At 38.8% G+C, this 17,965-nt stretch overlaps 1 protein-coding gene across 4 annotated transcripts in view; it reads right to left on the bottom strand.

The window, feature by feature from the left end:
* LOC111861212 (calbindin-32) overlaps positions 1 to 17,965 on the bottom strand; it is a 380,162-nt gene that overhangs the window by 118,594 nt on the left and 243,603 nt on the right. For all 4 annotated transcript variants that reach the window (XM_023845604.2, XM_023845602.2, XM_023845601.2 and 1 more), the window contains exon 3: positions 1,011 to 1,096. In XM_023845604.2, the coding sequence (XP_023701372.1) occupies positions 1,011 to 1,096 (86 nt within the window). The remainder of the gene's footprint in view (positions 1 to 1,010; positions 1,097 to 17,965) is intronic.

The following is a 17,965-nucleotide window of genomic DNA, read 5'->3' as shown; positions in this document are numbered from 1 at the left end:
TACTTATTGACTTACCTACGTACATATATCGCCAACTTAATGCATAATGCTCCAAAATTATCATTCTTACCTAAGACATATCACTCGCTCACTCATGGAGCTAAACTCTTCTTGAGAAGCCGCCAATTTTGCAGTTATTCAAGAAATTCCCAGCATTTTATGGAACCCGAACGTTCATTATCGTATTCACAGGTGGCCTCCGCCGGTTCCCATCCTGAGCCAGATCGATCCAGCCCACACCATCCCATCCTATCGCTCTAAGATCCATTTTAATATTGCCCATTCACCTAACTCTTGATCTTCCTAGAGGTCTCTTTCCTTCTGGCATCCCCATCAATAACCTATATGCATTCTCCTAAGATAAATGGCATTGGAAAATTAACTGCACCATAGGCCGACATCGTAGGAAAAGTAAATTGAAATTTGTGTAAGCTTCTGTTTCATGAGAGCTGTTGTTTTCTACATATCAGGAGAGAGCGTAGTGGTGGACTCTGGTGATCACGGTAACAAACTTGCAGATACCATAAAAGATGGGATATTTCTTGACTAGCTAAGCGACTAACAGTTTCTTAAGAAGGGCTCTGGCCCTTCAGTTGGTAATTTAGTTGGTTTTCGCTAGGCTGTAGCCTATATGACGCTGCATCAAATATGTCGTACTGTTTTACTTTGTAATGTCTTAATTTGCTCGATGTATTATTTTGAGAAAAGGCCATTCAATCATTCCTTTATATATTTTTGTTGTTGTAATTAGAGTTCACACGACTGCCTATAGAATCACTTCATGAATGCAGTAAATACTAAGTCAAATTATTAAAATTACCAGAAATGTTATTCAAAATTAGTATCACTGACACATATCATTAAATCCTCCCATCCCCCCGGGAACATCTGCTTTTGCCTTTCTCCAACTGCAGAATGGGCATTGATTTTCGGAAACTATCAATGTTAGGCCAGGCGGTAGGCGGATTCTTTACTTGTTAAGGGCTGAAGGTATGTTGAGACTGTCTTACCTCTGGACTGACGTCGGTAGCGTTGGCACTCGACACGAACTCCCTGAGGAAACCATCTAATTCCGTGCCTTCGATGTAGCCGTTGCCTAGAAATAAACCAGAAAAATCTTAAGTCATAATATTCTTCACGATGTAAGTCCACTCAACTAATCCCTGTACCCAATGCTTTTGAACGTACGATTGCTCCTCCGTGGGCCGCAGACATATCTCGGCGTTGTTTTTGTGTTAGTTTGTCCTTTATAAAGAGCGTCCCGTTTCTGTTTTCAGTCGTAATTACTAATATATTCAGGACTAAGACGTTAATTCATCTACGGGCCTTTCAGCTTTTATGTGGTAGGTGCTGGGTTCAAATCCATGCAGAGGAGCAGAAGCGTTCAGATTATTCAGAAGTTCCAAATAAATCGGGAAATAACAGCTCAGTCTCCTCGTGTGGTCCTTTTTTCACGCTCACTGCCTATAAACATTTCTGTGTTTGGCGATATAATGCCATCTAGTTCGGTGAAAGTCGACAGACATTTTGGAGGAACATGCCGCTCTTGTCTTCAGGATTGAACGATACGCCAAGCTATAAATCAGCTTGAAGCAGGCAGCAAGCAGGTGTACAGTTCTGAAAGTTCGGCTTCTTTAAAGCCACTGATTCTATGATTCGTTCTTTCGGATATAAAAGTAATAAAATACTTTTATTCGAGACATAAACCTATAACATTCGTCTATCATGGTTTTCACATTATTTTCGATGGAAATCTTTAGCTGAGGAACTGGTCTCTATTTGACTTCATGTAAACTTTAACAAAACTTATATAATTCCAATTATTTCGCTTTTGTAGCACGACTTCCACCCCCCAAGAACTGACAAGAACTGAAGGGAATTATTTTTATGAGATACTGGTAATACCTCTCATTCGACTTTTAGTTTTGTGTACAGTTACGACCCTGCAAATTATATGTAGTTGTGCAATGGAACGTTTATTTCGGTGTGCGTGTACTTACAGGTAAACACAAGTCGTTGAAATTTGTAAATCTTGTTTTAATTTACTAATAATTATTCAATATTAAATTTGTAATTGCACTTAATGAACATAAAAAATATATGATATAATAACAAATAATTTAAACCTACACAACCATAACAAAATATAAAACCTGTATTAATGAAATATTAAAGTAATTTTATCCACGCAGGATTCCGAATATCTTGAATGGTATCAAAATATCTTTTATGCCTGTAACACGAATTTTGTAAAAATTATACTGATGGTAAAGAATTTTAGCTATCTAATATAAGAAAAAGAGATAGAAGTTTTTGAATTAGGTACTTAATACCTGAGAAATTAAAACCTGCAGGTTGGTAGCTCTGCAAAACACGGTTCCCACACACGTAAGTTGATTTTGATGGCGGTAACCTAACTTTAGTTAAGCACGTTAAATTATACATACAGAGACCGAAAGGAATCCGGGATAGCTCAGTCGGTATAGTGACTAACTATGGGCTCGACGACCGAGGGGTCGGAGTTTGAGTCCCGGTAGGGCCAAAATTTTTCTCTTCTCTACATCGTCTAAACCGACTTTGTGGTCCACCCAACCTCCTACCCAAAGGGTATCAAGGGGTCTTTCCCCGGGGGAAAAGTGGCCAGGGCGTGAAGCTGATCACTCACCTCCAGCTAGTGCTGACTTCAAGAAAATGTGGATCTATACATCCACTCCGCCATATGCGTTCACAGTGTAGTGCTCAATTAGTTAAGCACTGGGACAGCTTTACCCTTTTTATGCAGAGACCAAACATGTCAACAAATTCTGTATTCGAATTAATTTTTCATATAATTCATTACAATCCACGGTCATGAACGCCTAATCTCTTGTTTATTTGATACTTTTATTAGAAAAACATTATTTGCTTTTAAGCCAACATCAGTGCTTTCTTAAGTAGTACTGATACACAGAGCAGCCGTCACAAATTTTCACATTCACCTCTAGACTACAAACTATGCATATGTCTTAACAATTCAGAAAATAAGACAATAAATACACAACGTTAATTAGTGCAAATTTAATAATATTATTTCAAGAATTGTATTTATATTTCTGTATTAAACAACTGCTTAACACATGTTTACTTAAATTAATTTTACAATTGTCATATTTGTGTTACTCCAGTCAAAATTCAGTAGTGTGCAGGAGAAGTTCAACCAACACATCTGTTGTGTACAGTTAAATTGATCATACACAGTTCTTTATGAGTGCAATATGTTTCAACCTGTTGGTCATCATCAGGCTCTTTCACATTTCCTGTCAACTGTTATTATTTACGAGTTCAATAAATCCAGTTATCAATCCAAACCCCATGTGTATTCACTAACGAGCGATAATATGAAACTATTTACAAAAAGTACAATAAGTTAAATAATTAACGAAACCCACATACATCTACGTCGTAATTATAAAACCGAAAGCAAGGTACAAATTTATTTGTTGTCCACTAGAGTGTACACGATCAGTCAATTTGCCTCTGCATACGTCTCAAAGTACTCAGCAGTCGATAACAAATCACCTGCCCGTTAGTGCAACACACGGGAAATTGCTTTCCTCTCTCGTTTCCCAGTGATTGATGACTGCATTACTACATGAAGTGTCAGGATCTAACGAACGCTTCGAAGGTTGTGCCTTACTCTAGCGAAGCTGAGAGTGAAGAGTTGCACACTAAGGTATCCTTATTAAATATTTATTTTATATATACGTAATATTCAGAAATTGTTTAAGAGCGTCGTATAAAGTATCAACACTCAACCTCGTTTCGGACAAATACATTTCTTAATATATTACGGACGTCTTTTGGCCTGTCCTTTTCCGTTAGACCCCTCTCATTTTAAAAGGAAGTACTGGGTGGTGGAAAAAGTTACATTGCTGCACTAAAATGAATGGCTCTACGGATCTGAACGAAACTCATGTAAGTAGATGGTGTATAACACTCAGAATTACTGCGTTTTTGGACTTTTTCCATCGTCCGATATTCTATAGACTAGAAAACACGACATTTAAGAAACTGGACCTGCCTCCATCCTCAGGTGAAAGGGGAAGACACATACTCAGTTGGGTCCTTTAGAAAGAGCTAACCTCGATCACTGGTCCAGTGAAAAAAGTAAACACGACGTTAGGTCCAGTGATCGAGGTTGACTTTTGCTAGGGGACCCAATTGAGAGTTTTCTCCCTACGCCTGAGTACGGAAACACAACCAGGTTCCGAAACGTCGAGTTTTCTATTCTCTAGAATACCGCATGATTGAAAGAGTCTGAAAAAGTAATAATTCTCAGTGAAACTTATATAAGCACTGCAGAAGAAGCCAAAGTGTTTGTGTATAATAGTATTTGTTCCATTCAGTTCATCCTTTAACACAAAAATACTTTCCATTTTTTATGTTGAAAATATGAATTTTTACATCCATAGCTATCCGCTCAGATGACGCTGCTGCCTAATCAAAAAAATCCATATAAAGGCCACCAGATTATCGAATTATAAGTCTGTTAGTCTGTCATGTTTTGGAATGAACTTGAAGAGTCAGAGTACAAAAAAAGAGAGAGACCGTTCTTTATCCGGAATTACTGCAAAAAGTATTAAAAATGCGTGTCATTTAGTGTCACAAGATAATATCCTGTCACACGGCAACGGATCGACAATGAAGAAGATTTGTTCGGTCTGTAATTTAATAAAATGGACGTCATATTCGTCATCAGTGCCAAAAAGAAATAAGACTCAACTATAAATATGATGCAAATTTTTGAAGTTCCTGAAGGAAAGTAATTTATGAGCATTACATAGACGCTACACATAGCATTGATTGAAGCCAAGGCTTTCAGAACATTTATTAGAATATATCCCTTATTCAAAAGTGACATTAAACTAACCCCCATAAAGTACAGATTAGGTCAGTAATGGCTTGTGCTTGTCTCGCCTGAAAATTAGAGGCAGACACCCAGTTCTCAAAATTGCAGTGCCTGCAAAACAAGGTTTTCCGCACCAATGGAATTTTTCGAAGGTGCAGACCTGTCAGTGATTTGCACATGGCTTTCAACCTCCGTAAATATATGCTTATGTAATGAAATTGTGTAGGAAACAAGCAGAAGTAATACAAAACCATGAGAGTGAACATGTTTGCGGTATAGGACAAGGCGAAGCTGGACATAGAAAATATAACAGGCTTAAAATTGGAGGCGGTCAAGCTTACGACCGTTTAAGTGGCTAAGCTGTCGTTGTAACATAAGATGAATAAGATAATGATCTACTTTCCAAAGTAGAAGAGGACTTGTACATAGTGCACAAGTGCAAGAAAGAAAGAGGCAACTGGGAAGACCAAGGCGTAGGTGGGTGGACAATATGAAAATGGATCTTGGAGAGATAGGATGGAATGGTATGGACTGGAATGATCTGGCTCAGGATAGGGACCAGTGGAGGGCTCTTGTGAACACGGTAATGAACCTTCGGGTTCCATAAAATACTTGGAAATTCTTGAGTACCTGCAGATTTGGCGGCTCCTCAAGAAGGGCTCAGCTCCATAAGTAAGTAAGTAAGAAGTAAATTTACATTATAAATATGTTATAAATGAAAGTACAGTTGATAAAGTACATATTTATTATAATTAAATAATATGATGGGTGGGGAACACAGAAGTGAATGAAACTCAGAAGTGGGCCACGTACAAAAAACGGCTGAGAATCACTGATTTAGAGGGCTGTTTGAGGTTCAGGAATTGTGAGCTGTTGCTGTGAGAAGCTGGTTGCTGAGGCTGGGAACAGTTCGGGAACCCATATCTAAGGATGCCGCTACCAAGCAACGACAGTGCAGAGGTGTATGTGGACACCAGTGTGAGTGTGCGTGTATGTGTGTGTGTGTGTGCGCGCGTGCACTGCAAATTGTAGACACGCACCGCATTAAAGAGTCCAATAATTCCGGCCATTAATCCAAAACCTCTCTACAGTCACGATCTGATACGTGACAATATAATGATAAGGTTTAGATATGCATGACAAATTTATTACGAAGATAAACCATAAAGATGCCTCTAAACGTGACATATTTGTTTGTACAGTTAAAATTAAAAATATTACGGCGGTTTGAGGTTTTTTATGTCCTGTCTAACAAGTTAACATGTAATGGAAGTTACTTGCAAAAATGTGTATATCAATAACTAATATGGATATTAATTTGTAATGTCAGTCTGTATACACATGATTGAAAATGAATCATATGACAAGTACAGAACCAGATTTTTTAAAAATGATATCTAAATTTCGGTATGCTTCTAACGAGCCTAAACGAAATAGTTACGTACAATGTTTTCATATTTGGATTACAGTTATGTTTATTGTTCAAGAATTTTCCATGATAATCTCACAGCTGAACATATGCCATGCTGCATTTGAAAGTTCTTAATTAGCGTTAGAATGACAAGATGATGTTCTAGGCGTGCGTAAGTTATACAATACGGAAACAGTTCAAAACAATATACTTGTATCCGTCAACACTACAATTTAGGAAGAAGTGAAACAGAGGTTATTTACATTTGTGTTAATCACAATATGTTTCGACTTCTATTGGGTCATCATCAGGTGTGTCTCTGTGTACTTAGATGTTGAAATTTGGTTCAATATGGATCCATACTTTCCTTCATATTTGATCATATGATCACGTGTTTGTTGCTTACTAATAAACGTCTACTTTTTACTCTTCAGCTTTGAACTGTGTTGTTATAAAAATTAAATTAAATTGAATTGGAGTTAGTTGAATATTAATATAAAATTAATTAAGAATTAAAATTAAATAATTTTAAAACTACACCCTTATTTTCTATGGATTCTCATTAAACTGTCAGTACGTATTTGTGAGTACAGTGCTCAAGAGTGCATGACCATTCTGACGGTACAATGGCCTAACCCTTTGGTATTGCTGGTATGATGTAGTTGTGGGCCAGGCTGTGACGTCATGGGTCTCTTGCACTGCATGTTCTTACGTGCTGTCCCTTTATTTATGCACTATCATAGTCATCGGAGTGGTGGGTAAGTGACGTAGGAGTTAGTGTCGTCGCGTTGTTCCGTAATAATAATATGACCATGTATGACTCGTAGTTATGTGTAAGGATCTGTGGCTTATCTGTTATACTTCTAATTCTGTACTTACTTCTTTATGATACGCAGTGAAACTCGTGTCTTGACTTTTATTCGGCCGTTAAGGCTCTGTTAGATCTGTCTGACGGTTGGTACTGGGATCATTTTGTTGGGTGGGTCGCATCGGGTCGTATGGAATGGAAAGGTGCATGTGGGGGGAGAGTATGAGGGTAAGTGAGGTAAGTGGGATTTTTGGTGGACAAAGTGGCGCTGGGGCGGGTTTTCTCCGAGTACTTCGGCTTTCCCTGCCTATCTTCATTCCACCAATTGCTCCACAATCACCCTCACCTATCATCTGGGGCTGGTAGAATAGGCCAGAAGTAGTCGCAGTACAAGGGATTTAGTCCCACCCCACTAGCAATAAAAAAAAGGAGGCTGGCCTAGAAGTAAACACAGAGGAAACTAAGTCCATGCTGCTGTCTCGTCACCAAAATGCAGGAAAATTCACGACATTAAAGTAGGTAACAGATGTTTTGAAAATGTGGCACAGTTCAGATATTTGGGAACGACTATAACAAATCAAAATCTGATTAAGGGGCAAATTAACAGGAGATTGAACTCGGGCAATGCTTGCTACCATTCAGTCCAGAGCCTTTTGTCTTCTCGTCTGCTCTCTAAAAACATAAAAATTACAATATAAAAGACTATAATTTTTCCTGTGGTTCTGTATGGGTGTGGAACTTGGTTTTGTGACATTAAGTGAGGAACATAGACTGAGGTCATCTGAGAATAGGGTGTTCAGAATATCTGGACCGAAGAGAGATGAAATGACAGGAGATTAGAGAAAACTGCATAATGAGGAGCTTCACAACTACTCTTCTCCAAGTATAATTAGACTGATCAAGTCAAGGAGATTGAGATGGGCAGGGCATGAAGCACAAATTGGAGAGAGGAGAAATGCATCTAGGATATTGGTGGGAAAGCCAGAAGGAAGGAGACCACTGGGAAGACCAAGTTGTAGGTGGGTGAACAATATTAAAATGGATCTTAGAGAGATAGGATGGGATGGTATGGATTGGATTTATCTGGCTCAGGATAGGAACCAGTGAAGGTTCTTGTGAACACGGTAATTAACCCTCGGGTTCCATAAAATGAAGGGAAATTCTTGAGTAGCTGCAGATTTGGCGGCTCCTCCAGAAGGGCTCAGCTCCATAAGTGAGTAAATAAGAGTACGTAAGTTTTCTTGTTGATTTCCATTTTTTTTAGCATTTCTTGTTTAGTATTCCGTTCGTGTATTTTATTTTCTTGAGTTAGTAATTATGTATTCATTCTATTAATTAAGTAGTTGATGGCTGATTTTTTGTGTTCTTGTGAATGATTATTACAGAACAACGCGACGACACTAACTCCTACGTCACTTACCCACCACTCCGATGACTATGATAGTGCATAAATAAAGGGACAGCACGTAAGAACATGCAGTGCAAGAGACCCATGACGTCACAGCCTGGCCCACAACTACATCATACCAGCAATACCAAAGGGTTAGGCCATTGTACCGTCAGAATGGTCATGCACTCTTGAGCACTGTACTCACAAATACGTACTGACAGTTTAATGAGAATCCATACAAAATAAGGGTGTAGTTTTAAAATTCTTTTAACTTTAATTCTTAATTAATTTTAAATTACTATTCAATTAACTCTAATTTAATTTAAATTAATTTTATAACCACAGTTCAAAGCTGAAGAGTAAAGAAACTAGACGTTTATTATTAAGCAATAAACACACGATCATATGATCAAATATGAAGGAAAATATGGATCCATATTGAACAATATTTCAGCACCTAAGTACACAGAGACACACCTGATGATAACCCAATAGAAGTCGAAACATATTGTGATTAACACAAATGTAAATAACCTTTCTTATTACTTTCACCTGAATTGTTGTGCTGATGGATACAAATATACTGTTTTGAATGACACACACAACATGATACAACTAGTAAAGACGGAAGGAATCACCATCACTCTCTCGTGGAGCTGAGCCCTTCTTGAGAAGCTGCCAATTTGCAGCTACTCAAGAAATTCCGAGCATTTTATGGAACCCGAAAGTAGGGTGGAAAGAGTTCTCTATACACATTTATTTTGACCTTCATAAACAGGAACCGAGTGCAATAGATTATAGACATTTCAAAGAGCCTACGCGCTCTACTTACTCAAGGAAGAGAAATTTGTTTTCAATAATCTCACACTGCAGATGTTAACAATTCAGTCAAGAGAGGAAACAAGCTTTCAGCACACGCGTTTCTCATATGAGGTACATAAGGTCTAACAGAAGTTTTTTCGGCAGTTAAATAAATCAACGGGAACAGATTCTTCATATACAACATTTTCTTATTAATAGATGGAAGATGTGTGAGGAGCGGGTGGTGAGAATATTTGAACCTAATAGGAAGTTATAGGAATTCTGTAGGAAAGTACATCATGAGGAGAATCACAATTTACACAATTTACTGAATATTAAGTTGTTCAAGTAGAGGAAGGTACATACATATGAACGGACCATATAGCACGCATGGAGAAGTTCGGAAATACACACAGTATCCTCGCAGACAAGAACATGAAGCTGAAATTAATTACAGATTTAAATGATGAAGGTGTAGATATGGCTCAGCCAGCCGAGAAATGAATCCAGTGACCGACATCTAATGTACATGGCAACGATTCTTTGGGCCCACTAAAAGGAGGGAATTTTTTCGCCGTCTGAACTACGAATATTATCCGGAAAGTAACGATACAAAGTCCAGAAGATATTTGTAAAGCATTTCTTTGGAGTCACGTGCAGCACTTATATAACACACCTTTATTTATTTTTCAAACATAATCACCATGGAGCGCAATGCACTTGGTGAGCCTGGGAATGAGCTCTTCTGTTCCAGCGCCGTAGAACTCTCCCGCGGCCTCTCCTTTAATCTTCGGGATATTTTTGATGACGTTCATCGATGATTTAACGTCTGTCAGCACGAATGTTTCCATTTTTTTTTATGATTTCATCAGTTATAATGGATGACCTTCCACTCTTCATTTCATCATGAATATCACTTCTTCGCGCTTCAACTTCATAACACCATTTTGCCATGTTTTGCCTCTTCATAACATCTTCGCCGTAAACAGAAACAAGTTCGTGATGAATTTCAGCAAAAGTTTCCCCGTCCGCCAGAAAAAATCGAATCACTGCACGAACCTCACATTTAAATTTTGAATTTATAAGGGCATTTTAAACACACACTGCGAGCACAACGTTGCCGTGACTATGACCAGTGAAATCAGCCCTGTCATACAGTTCCTATCTCACACGGCAGCACTGCCATTTCCTAAAAAAAAAACCCTTGCATTTGTACTGGACTTGTATCTTTACTATCCGGATATAGTTCGTCCAACGTCCGGCGCGTAGGGCTGACAACCTTTTCGCCATCTGTGAGCCGATTGTCTAGAAAATGTGGGAGCCTCGACGTCTCACAACCCTATTGGCCTCCACGGCCTGTTACAGGGATAGCTTTACCTTTTTATATACAAAGTAGAATGATTTCATCAGGCGGACGAAATAAATTTTGACAAATATGTCCACCAGAGTTCGCAGAGCAATGTGTGATTAGATTTGCATTGCTTTTGTTTCATTCTGTTTTGTTTTTGATTTGTGGATATATGGGCAATTTATATGACGTTAATTTTTATTGTGATTATCCGTTTACTTTCCTATTAACACATGTACGGTTTATTCTTGTTTGATTTGTTGTTCTCATTGTTTGGTTTGTTCCTTACTTTGTTGATTTAACAACTAATTCCTTATTTTAGATGTTTTATTATCTTTGAGTTGAGTTTATTATTTTGTAGAAGTTATGATCGATGGAGGTACGTGACTGCATCAGGTTTAGTTATTAAACTTGGGAAAATCTGAATTTATTGCTTCCATCTACTGGCAAGACATTGGCCTGCTTCCAGCATTTGCTCTAAATTATACGTCGTATTAAACGCTCATACAACTTCCACAGAATTTCATTATACACGTGATTCTCCATGTATCTGATTTGAAACTATTCTGAAAATTCAGTTGACTGTTTATATATTTATATGTACTTATTTAAATTCAGTTGAAACTCTTCTGGTAACAAGTTATCAGCCTATTATATCGAAAGTTCAAACGAAGTATTTACGACTTGATACAGATATAATACAAATAGGTGACCGCCTCTGTGGTCTAGTGGTCAGAGTTCCTGCCTACAGATCCTGAGGTCCCGGGTTCGATCCTCGGCGCTACCAGATTTTTTTAGAAGTAGTGGGCCTGAAACGTGGTCCGCCCAGCCTCGTGAGGATAACTGAGCGGCTATTTCAAGGAAAGAGCCGCTCCGGTCTAGAAAATCGGGATTAACGTCCATGGGGATCCGTTGCGCTGACAACGTGACACTCTCTATCAGCAAACGTTGGCACTAACTTCGCCGAAAGCGGCAGTCGCTCGGTCGGTATAGTTCGCTTGCGGACTACAGGAGACGGAGTTTTTTATTTAATACGAATAAGTGGCCCATTGAAATTAACGTTTAACTGAAAATATCAATATAAGAATTCTATTTGTTATGGGCTAATTCCAGAGAAAGCCATTCCTAATTATATGAAACATAAATACAGCACAGCATGTAATTATTTACATGAAACAGTAAAGCCGAGGGTTGTTATAATAAAAAACTACGTGAGTCGTGCATTTTTACACTATAATAGCACTACTACTGAAAAGAATATTACATATAGACGTTGCGTCACTAATAAAGGAGATTTCAGGAAGGAGTTAATCTGTAATTGTTCCTGCAAATTGCGTTAATAAAGCCATTTTATACTCATGAAATAGCAATATTGACCATTTCAGTGAAGTTCTTAATGTTCTTGACTGGCAAATCGAAATATATGCATAAGCCTTTCTGTAAAGGAACCTTTACCAGCCGAGCTTGAAGTCATATCTAATACACACTTGTTTACTTCCTCGCAGGGTCTATTGTCGATAATCACGCATGCGTACAAACAAAAATAGTATTATTTTGTTGCTGAATATGCTTGAAATTAACAGGATGCATATACGGATATGACTTACATAGATACCGCTGAGTAAAATTAAGAGCAAACTGAAACTATCAATATAGTAATTCTACCTCTTATATGATGACTCCAGAGAGAACCATTCACCACTAGAAGAAAGATTTCACGCTTGTTTGTGACTTATTATATAATTTAGTTTCGTGTACGTCCTAACGCTGATAGTTCGTCAATGTCATAACTAGAAATTGAGTAATTTCAGAGCTTTCATATATTGTGACAAATTCTATTTTCGTAACTGATTAAAAATCCTTATTGATATACGAGTATAAATAACTGTGGTGATGAAGGGAAAATTTAATTTTGGAGAGTAAAAATATAGATGGATTCTAGAGAGATAGGTATGTGAACATTTGAAAGAAGTAACTTAGAGCCAGAAGAGACGTCCGTAGCTAGGCAACGGTTCAGTAAACCTTTTATAGCTGCAACAAATGCACATAAAACAGTAGAACAGTTGTACACGGCATTCTTTTATGCGGTCAGTTTCTTATAAAACTCCCATTACATAGCTAAAGGAAAGTAGGCACCCACTTACGTTTTGAAATTATATGGGAAAATTTATCCAGAGAATCAAAATTCCGAGGCTCCTGTTCCAAGTCACTACTTCTAACCATCCTAATGTCTTTACTTTCTCTCTACTCCAATCAGGAGGACGAGGGGGTGCCTGGGAACTTTCTAACAAAATAAAAATCTGTCTCCTTCCCCACAAGAAAGTATCTCACTTTTCCGTGGACAGTTCACATTCACCTGCTCTTCTACTGTATTTTCCGCCTCGATCTTCCCAGAAAATAGGTGATTAGTTCTTCCCAGAACTTCCTGTCAATATTTTATTTGTTAAATAATTTGAATATTGATATATTACTGACTGTTGCTTGCGTGATTTCTAGACCACATTCGAAACGCTTTTCAGCGTTAACACATCTGTCCCAAGAACTCCTTATCTTAATTTCAGTGTCATCTGTTGTAATCCTTGTGCCATTTGAATTGCTTCTTTCGTTACAGTGCACATTAACAAAGTGTGAGGGTGCATAACGACATCAGTCGCATTAACGCAATAATGGGACGGCAGTTCCTCTTACAGTCATGACAGAATTTCGACACACGAAGCAGAATGATAACATGTCCGACTCGTATTGGGAACGTATCCGAATGGGCAGAGGGCGGCACTGTCCGGCGCTTCCTGTTCCTTTAATCTGGAAGACAAATACGGAAGGGGGGGGGGTCTTTAATAGACTGCAACTTTAACGTTTCTCAATTACTACAGACCCTACAAACAGATCGTTTCCTCCTCTTCTACGTACAATAAATTCAGGATTTCATTAGGTGCAATCAAATTACAAGAAAGCAATCAATATTGTAACATAATTTAATTTTCGTGTTGTTGGAAAGACCATGTTAAGTGGGTCCCTTGTCACCACGGCATGGCGCGTCCGCAGGCTGAGGATGGAGGAAACTCCCTCCAGTTGTGGAGGGGAACTGCGAATATATTGAATAAGTAGCCGCGGACAGCTGACAAGGGGTGGCCCTCCAGCTTGGTGGTCGGTCCTCAAGTTTGGGGGTTGGGGGTGGGGCTAACAACTCCTCACCGTAAAAAAAATACTTTGTTAAGAAAATTCTCAAGAATTCAAGGAGGATTAGATGGGCAGGGCATGTAGCACGAATGGGTGATACGAGGAATTCGTATAGGATATTGGTGGGAAAGCCAGAAGGAAAGAGACCCCTGGAAAGACCAAGGCGTACGTGGTGGACAATATTAAAATGAATCTTAGAGAGATAGGATGGGATGGGATGGCATGGATTAGATTGATCTGGCTCAGGATAGGGACCAGTGGAGGGCTTTTGTGAACACGGTAATGAACTTTCGGGTTCCATAAAATGCTGGAAAATTCTTGAGTAGCTGCAGAATTGGCGGCTCCTCCAGAAAGGCTCAGCTCCAGGAATAAGTAAGTATGTATGTAAGTTATTGGAAAGATCTCTTCTCTGCTTTTCCCCATATTCAACCCATCCCTACAGTCCCAAGTCATCCTTGAAGAGTCGCACATAATGGGAGCATATCGTATTTCCTTATTAACATTTCTTTCGGGGCGCGTATCGTATCTCGCCTTGTAGCTACACAGACTCATGTCCATATCAGAGTACACAATTCCACAGGGAAAATGTCAGCTTCGTGAAGTAGAGCTCTGAGCACAACAGCTGGAGTGGGTTAACTATGAAGCTTCATCAGTTGATATTCGCAATCTGCTACACTGAACACAGGACTGAGACGAATGCAGTGGTGAATATTATTATTTACTGCAGATTGACTCAGTGGAACATAGTCCCTTTTCAGAACTTGGTAGTAGTTGAAATGGTCAAAAAATTCCCTGCATTTTATTAAGCCCGGATTTTCTTCGAGGCGTTCAGAAGAGATCGCAGCGTATCCTGTCCTGTTCAAGTCGAATGCAGTGTAAATCCTCACGCTTATTCCCTGAAGATTTTTTATTTTATTTTCCAGACTATCCCGAGTCTCTCAAGCGGTGCTTTCCCTTCTAAATTTTTATGTGTTTGATTACTTTAATAAGATTACATACACTTTGAAGCTTTTTCCTATGCAGTTTTCTCCGTCCTCATCTAACTATACATGCAGGTGATATGAGACAGGTAACAGACATGTATACTTCACAAATTACTATCGCACGCAGACTAGTGCACTCAGTCTGTTACAGCCTCCCCTAGTCGTTCTCTGGTAACGGATTTCAAGACTGTAACTATAAGAGTCTCACTAAATTATACACTCCAAATATCACTGTTAATGCAGGACACAAAATTTTTCTCTATTCACTTGTCGTTTCCTGCTAACGTCTTCTAACAGTGGAGATTCTTCAGCTTTTGTGTTAACTGCACGGAGTGTCTTCTCGTCACAGACTCACAATTTCAATTCTATTTGCTTAACTTCCAGCTGGCCGCCAACTCACACCAACATCCTAGTCTTCGCTTCACAGACTCACTTTCAACTGAGCAGTAACTGCAGCACACATAAAGTCTTCAGTCGTCTCTTCACTGACTAACAACTGAGCACTGAGCTCGATGCTACAAACCTCCCTGCTTTTAATTCCAAGGCACAGGTCACCGTAGAAAACAGCCTTTGCAACAATTCCTGTATTGTTGCGTGTTGATTCGTTGCTGTGGAAGCGTTTGTTTGCGACCATTACCCAGTAACGGCTCTATTTACTTATCTCGCGATCGCTGCCTAGTAACGGCTCTACACCCTTCAGTGTCCTTCCTATTTCAACATTAATTGCCGTTGCAACCTCGTCCAATTAACGTTACATGAATGCAGCTTAATCTTTCTAGAATCAGTACCTGCGAGATAGTCCATCATCTTAATCTTGAGCGTTCACTTACAACTACGTTACCTCATCGAATTCTCTATTAATTTTCTTAGTATGCTTCTTGTCTAATACATCATATCACGATTAGTGTGGCGAATTTAATTATATTAGGTTAAGATATTTTGGGTTTCACTAAACCATGATCTGTGGATATCGCCCTCGATCCCTCTGGATGACAGGAAGTGTGTATTATTCTTGAACAGAAGTCAGATCTTCTGTTTTATGTGGCATTAGATGATATGTGTACATGATAGAAAGAGATTAAAGAAGAATCTGCCGGTCACGGTAGCCGAGCTGTCTAAGGCATGCACTGTCTTCGCTCGCTTGGAAACCGGGATCGTGGGTTCGAATCCCACTCAGGGCATGGATGTTTGTGTGCGTTTTTCTGTGTTTGTGTACAGGTAAAGGCCTTGCGACGAGCTAGTCACCCGCCCAAGGAGTCCTGCCGTATGTGTAACATCTAGAAAAACCGAAGTGAACGGAGAAGTTCGTGGAGTTAGGCCTAGGCCCACTGGGGCTGTAGTGCCAAGGGGGAAAATAAATCCCATCTTCTGTACCAAATGTGTCCATTATAATTTCAGCGACACGTATCCTTGTTAGGCACGTTGCGTGCCAATCCAGATGGCAACCGTTTAAAAAACAGAAACGAAAGAACCACAACCCTTTCCTGCCGCATCAAAAGAAGTCATAATACCCAGTATAGGATGTGTTCTTATAAATATTTATATGCTGCAGTGTGCTGCGAGCAGTGATTGACATATGGCTCCGTACTGATACGAAAGTCCTTGCTTCTACACAGTATGCATAAAAGTTTTGTGAAAGTGATATTTAATATCGCCATTAAGTCTTCCAAAGTTATCACAACAATGAAGTGTTGAGTTCTAACACGTTGTATGAATGTAAGTTATGTAGTAGGTCACGAATGAGCAAGAAATTTTTGTTTCATATTATCGTATCTATTATATGAGTACTGATACAAGTCTAGAGTGAATATGTGAATTATATTAATGTTATATAAAAGATATAAAAGATGAAAAACTATTTTTGCCTTTTAGTTGGACCGATTATGTGAGAAATGAAGAAGTGTTAATTAGAGACGTTGAGCAGAGGAATATCCTACACGAAATAAGAAAACGGAAGGCTAATTGGATTGGTCATGTTTTACGCAGAAACTGCCTTCTAAAAGAAGTTATCGAAGGAAAGATAGAGGGGCGGATAGAAGTGACAAGAAGACGAGGAAGAAGACGTAAGAAGATGCAGGATGACCTTGGGGACAGAAGAGGATGCTGTCATTTGAAGGAGAAAGCTCTAGATCGCATTAAATGGAGGAATTGTTTTGGAAGAGACTGTGGACCTGTCGTCTTGACAGATTTCTGATGATGATGATGATGATGATTAGTGGAGATGACTTATCAATCGATAACATTTAGGACTGGGAAGGAATTGAAGATAAAGTAGGGGAAGTTAAAAGCATGAAATTTCAAGTAATAAATGAAGAAAAGTCTGAATGGTTTACCATCGTTTAACAAGCGGATTCCTATTACTACTCCTGTAATATTTCTATCAGAAAATAGGCTAACAGTGAATCAATTATTAATAGCATAATTGTTACAATTTGAATAATATATATGTATGATTATAAATTCATGATGCTTCCAATTACTGATTAGACCAACCAAACCACGCCTTGGAATTTCCCGATTTCTAAACATTGCATGCAATAATAAGACTGAATCCACTCTTGCAGTTCCATAGAACCTACCAATATCCTACCACATCCAAATGCCAGCAGACAGACTGATCATAAAAAAATGTCTTACTGATTTACTTTCATTCCATAATTAGAGGCAGCTGTGTAGTGGATACCTCTCCTTCTTCATAATGGAGAGGGCCCGGTTCGAATGTTGGTATGGAAAATGGTTATTACAACAAATTAGTTTATCTTTTGTTTGGTTTTATAAGCCCATTGTCTGAAAATAGGCCAGTGTCGAGACAGCCTGAAGCCTTTACGTAATTTGTCCCTCACTCCATTCGACATGAATCTCTGCAGACGATACCCTATAAATGAAACCACTGTTCGAAGCTGTGATCCGAAGAAACCAGACAACAGATACAGATAACCTGAGATATTCAGCACTGGATGGGCCAGAAAGATCTATTAATCGGAATTGGCTACTTGTGAATGTGATGACTAAAGCAGTGAAATGTTTTCTTCTGCCTACTTTCCATATTTAAAAAATTAAAGTAGGCTTATCATATCACCTAGCTGTCTGTGTGTTCCCCCATAACAAGCAGGAAGAGTGGAGCTAGAAGAGACGTCTGTTGCTAGGTAAAGACTC

Source organism: Cryptotermes secundus, unplaced genomic scaffold (genome assembly GCF_002891405.2).
Source record: "Cryptotermes secundus unplaced genomic scaffold, Csec_1.0 scaffold1799, whole genome shotgun sequence".
NCBI lineage: Eukaryota > Metazoa > Arthropoda > Insecta > Blattodea > Kalotermitidae > Cryptotermes > Cryptotermes secundus.
The sequence above is the reverse complement of the archived record's forward strand: the minus strand, read 5'-3'. Positions and strand labels throughout refer to the sequence as shown.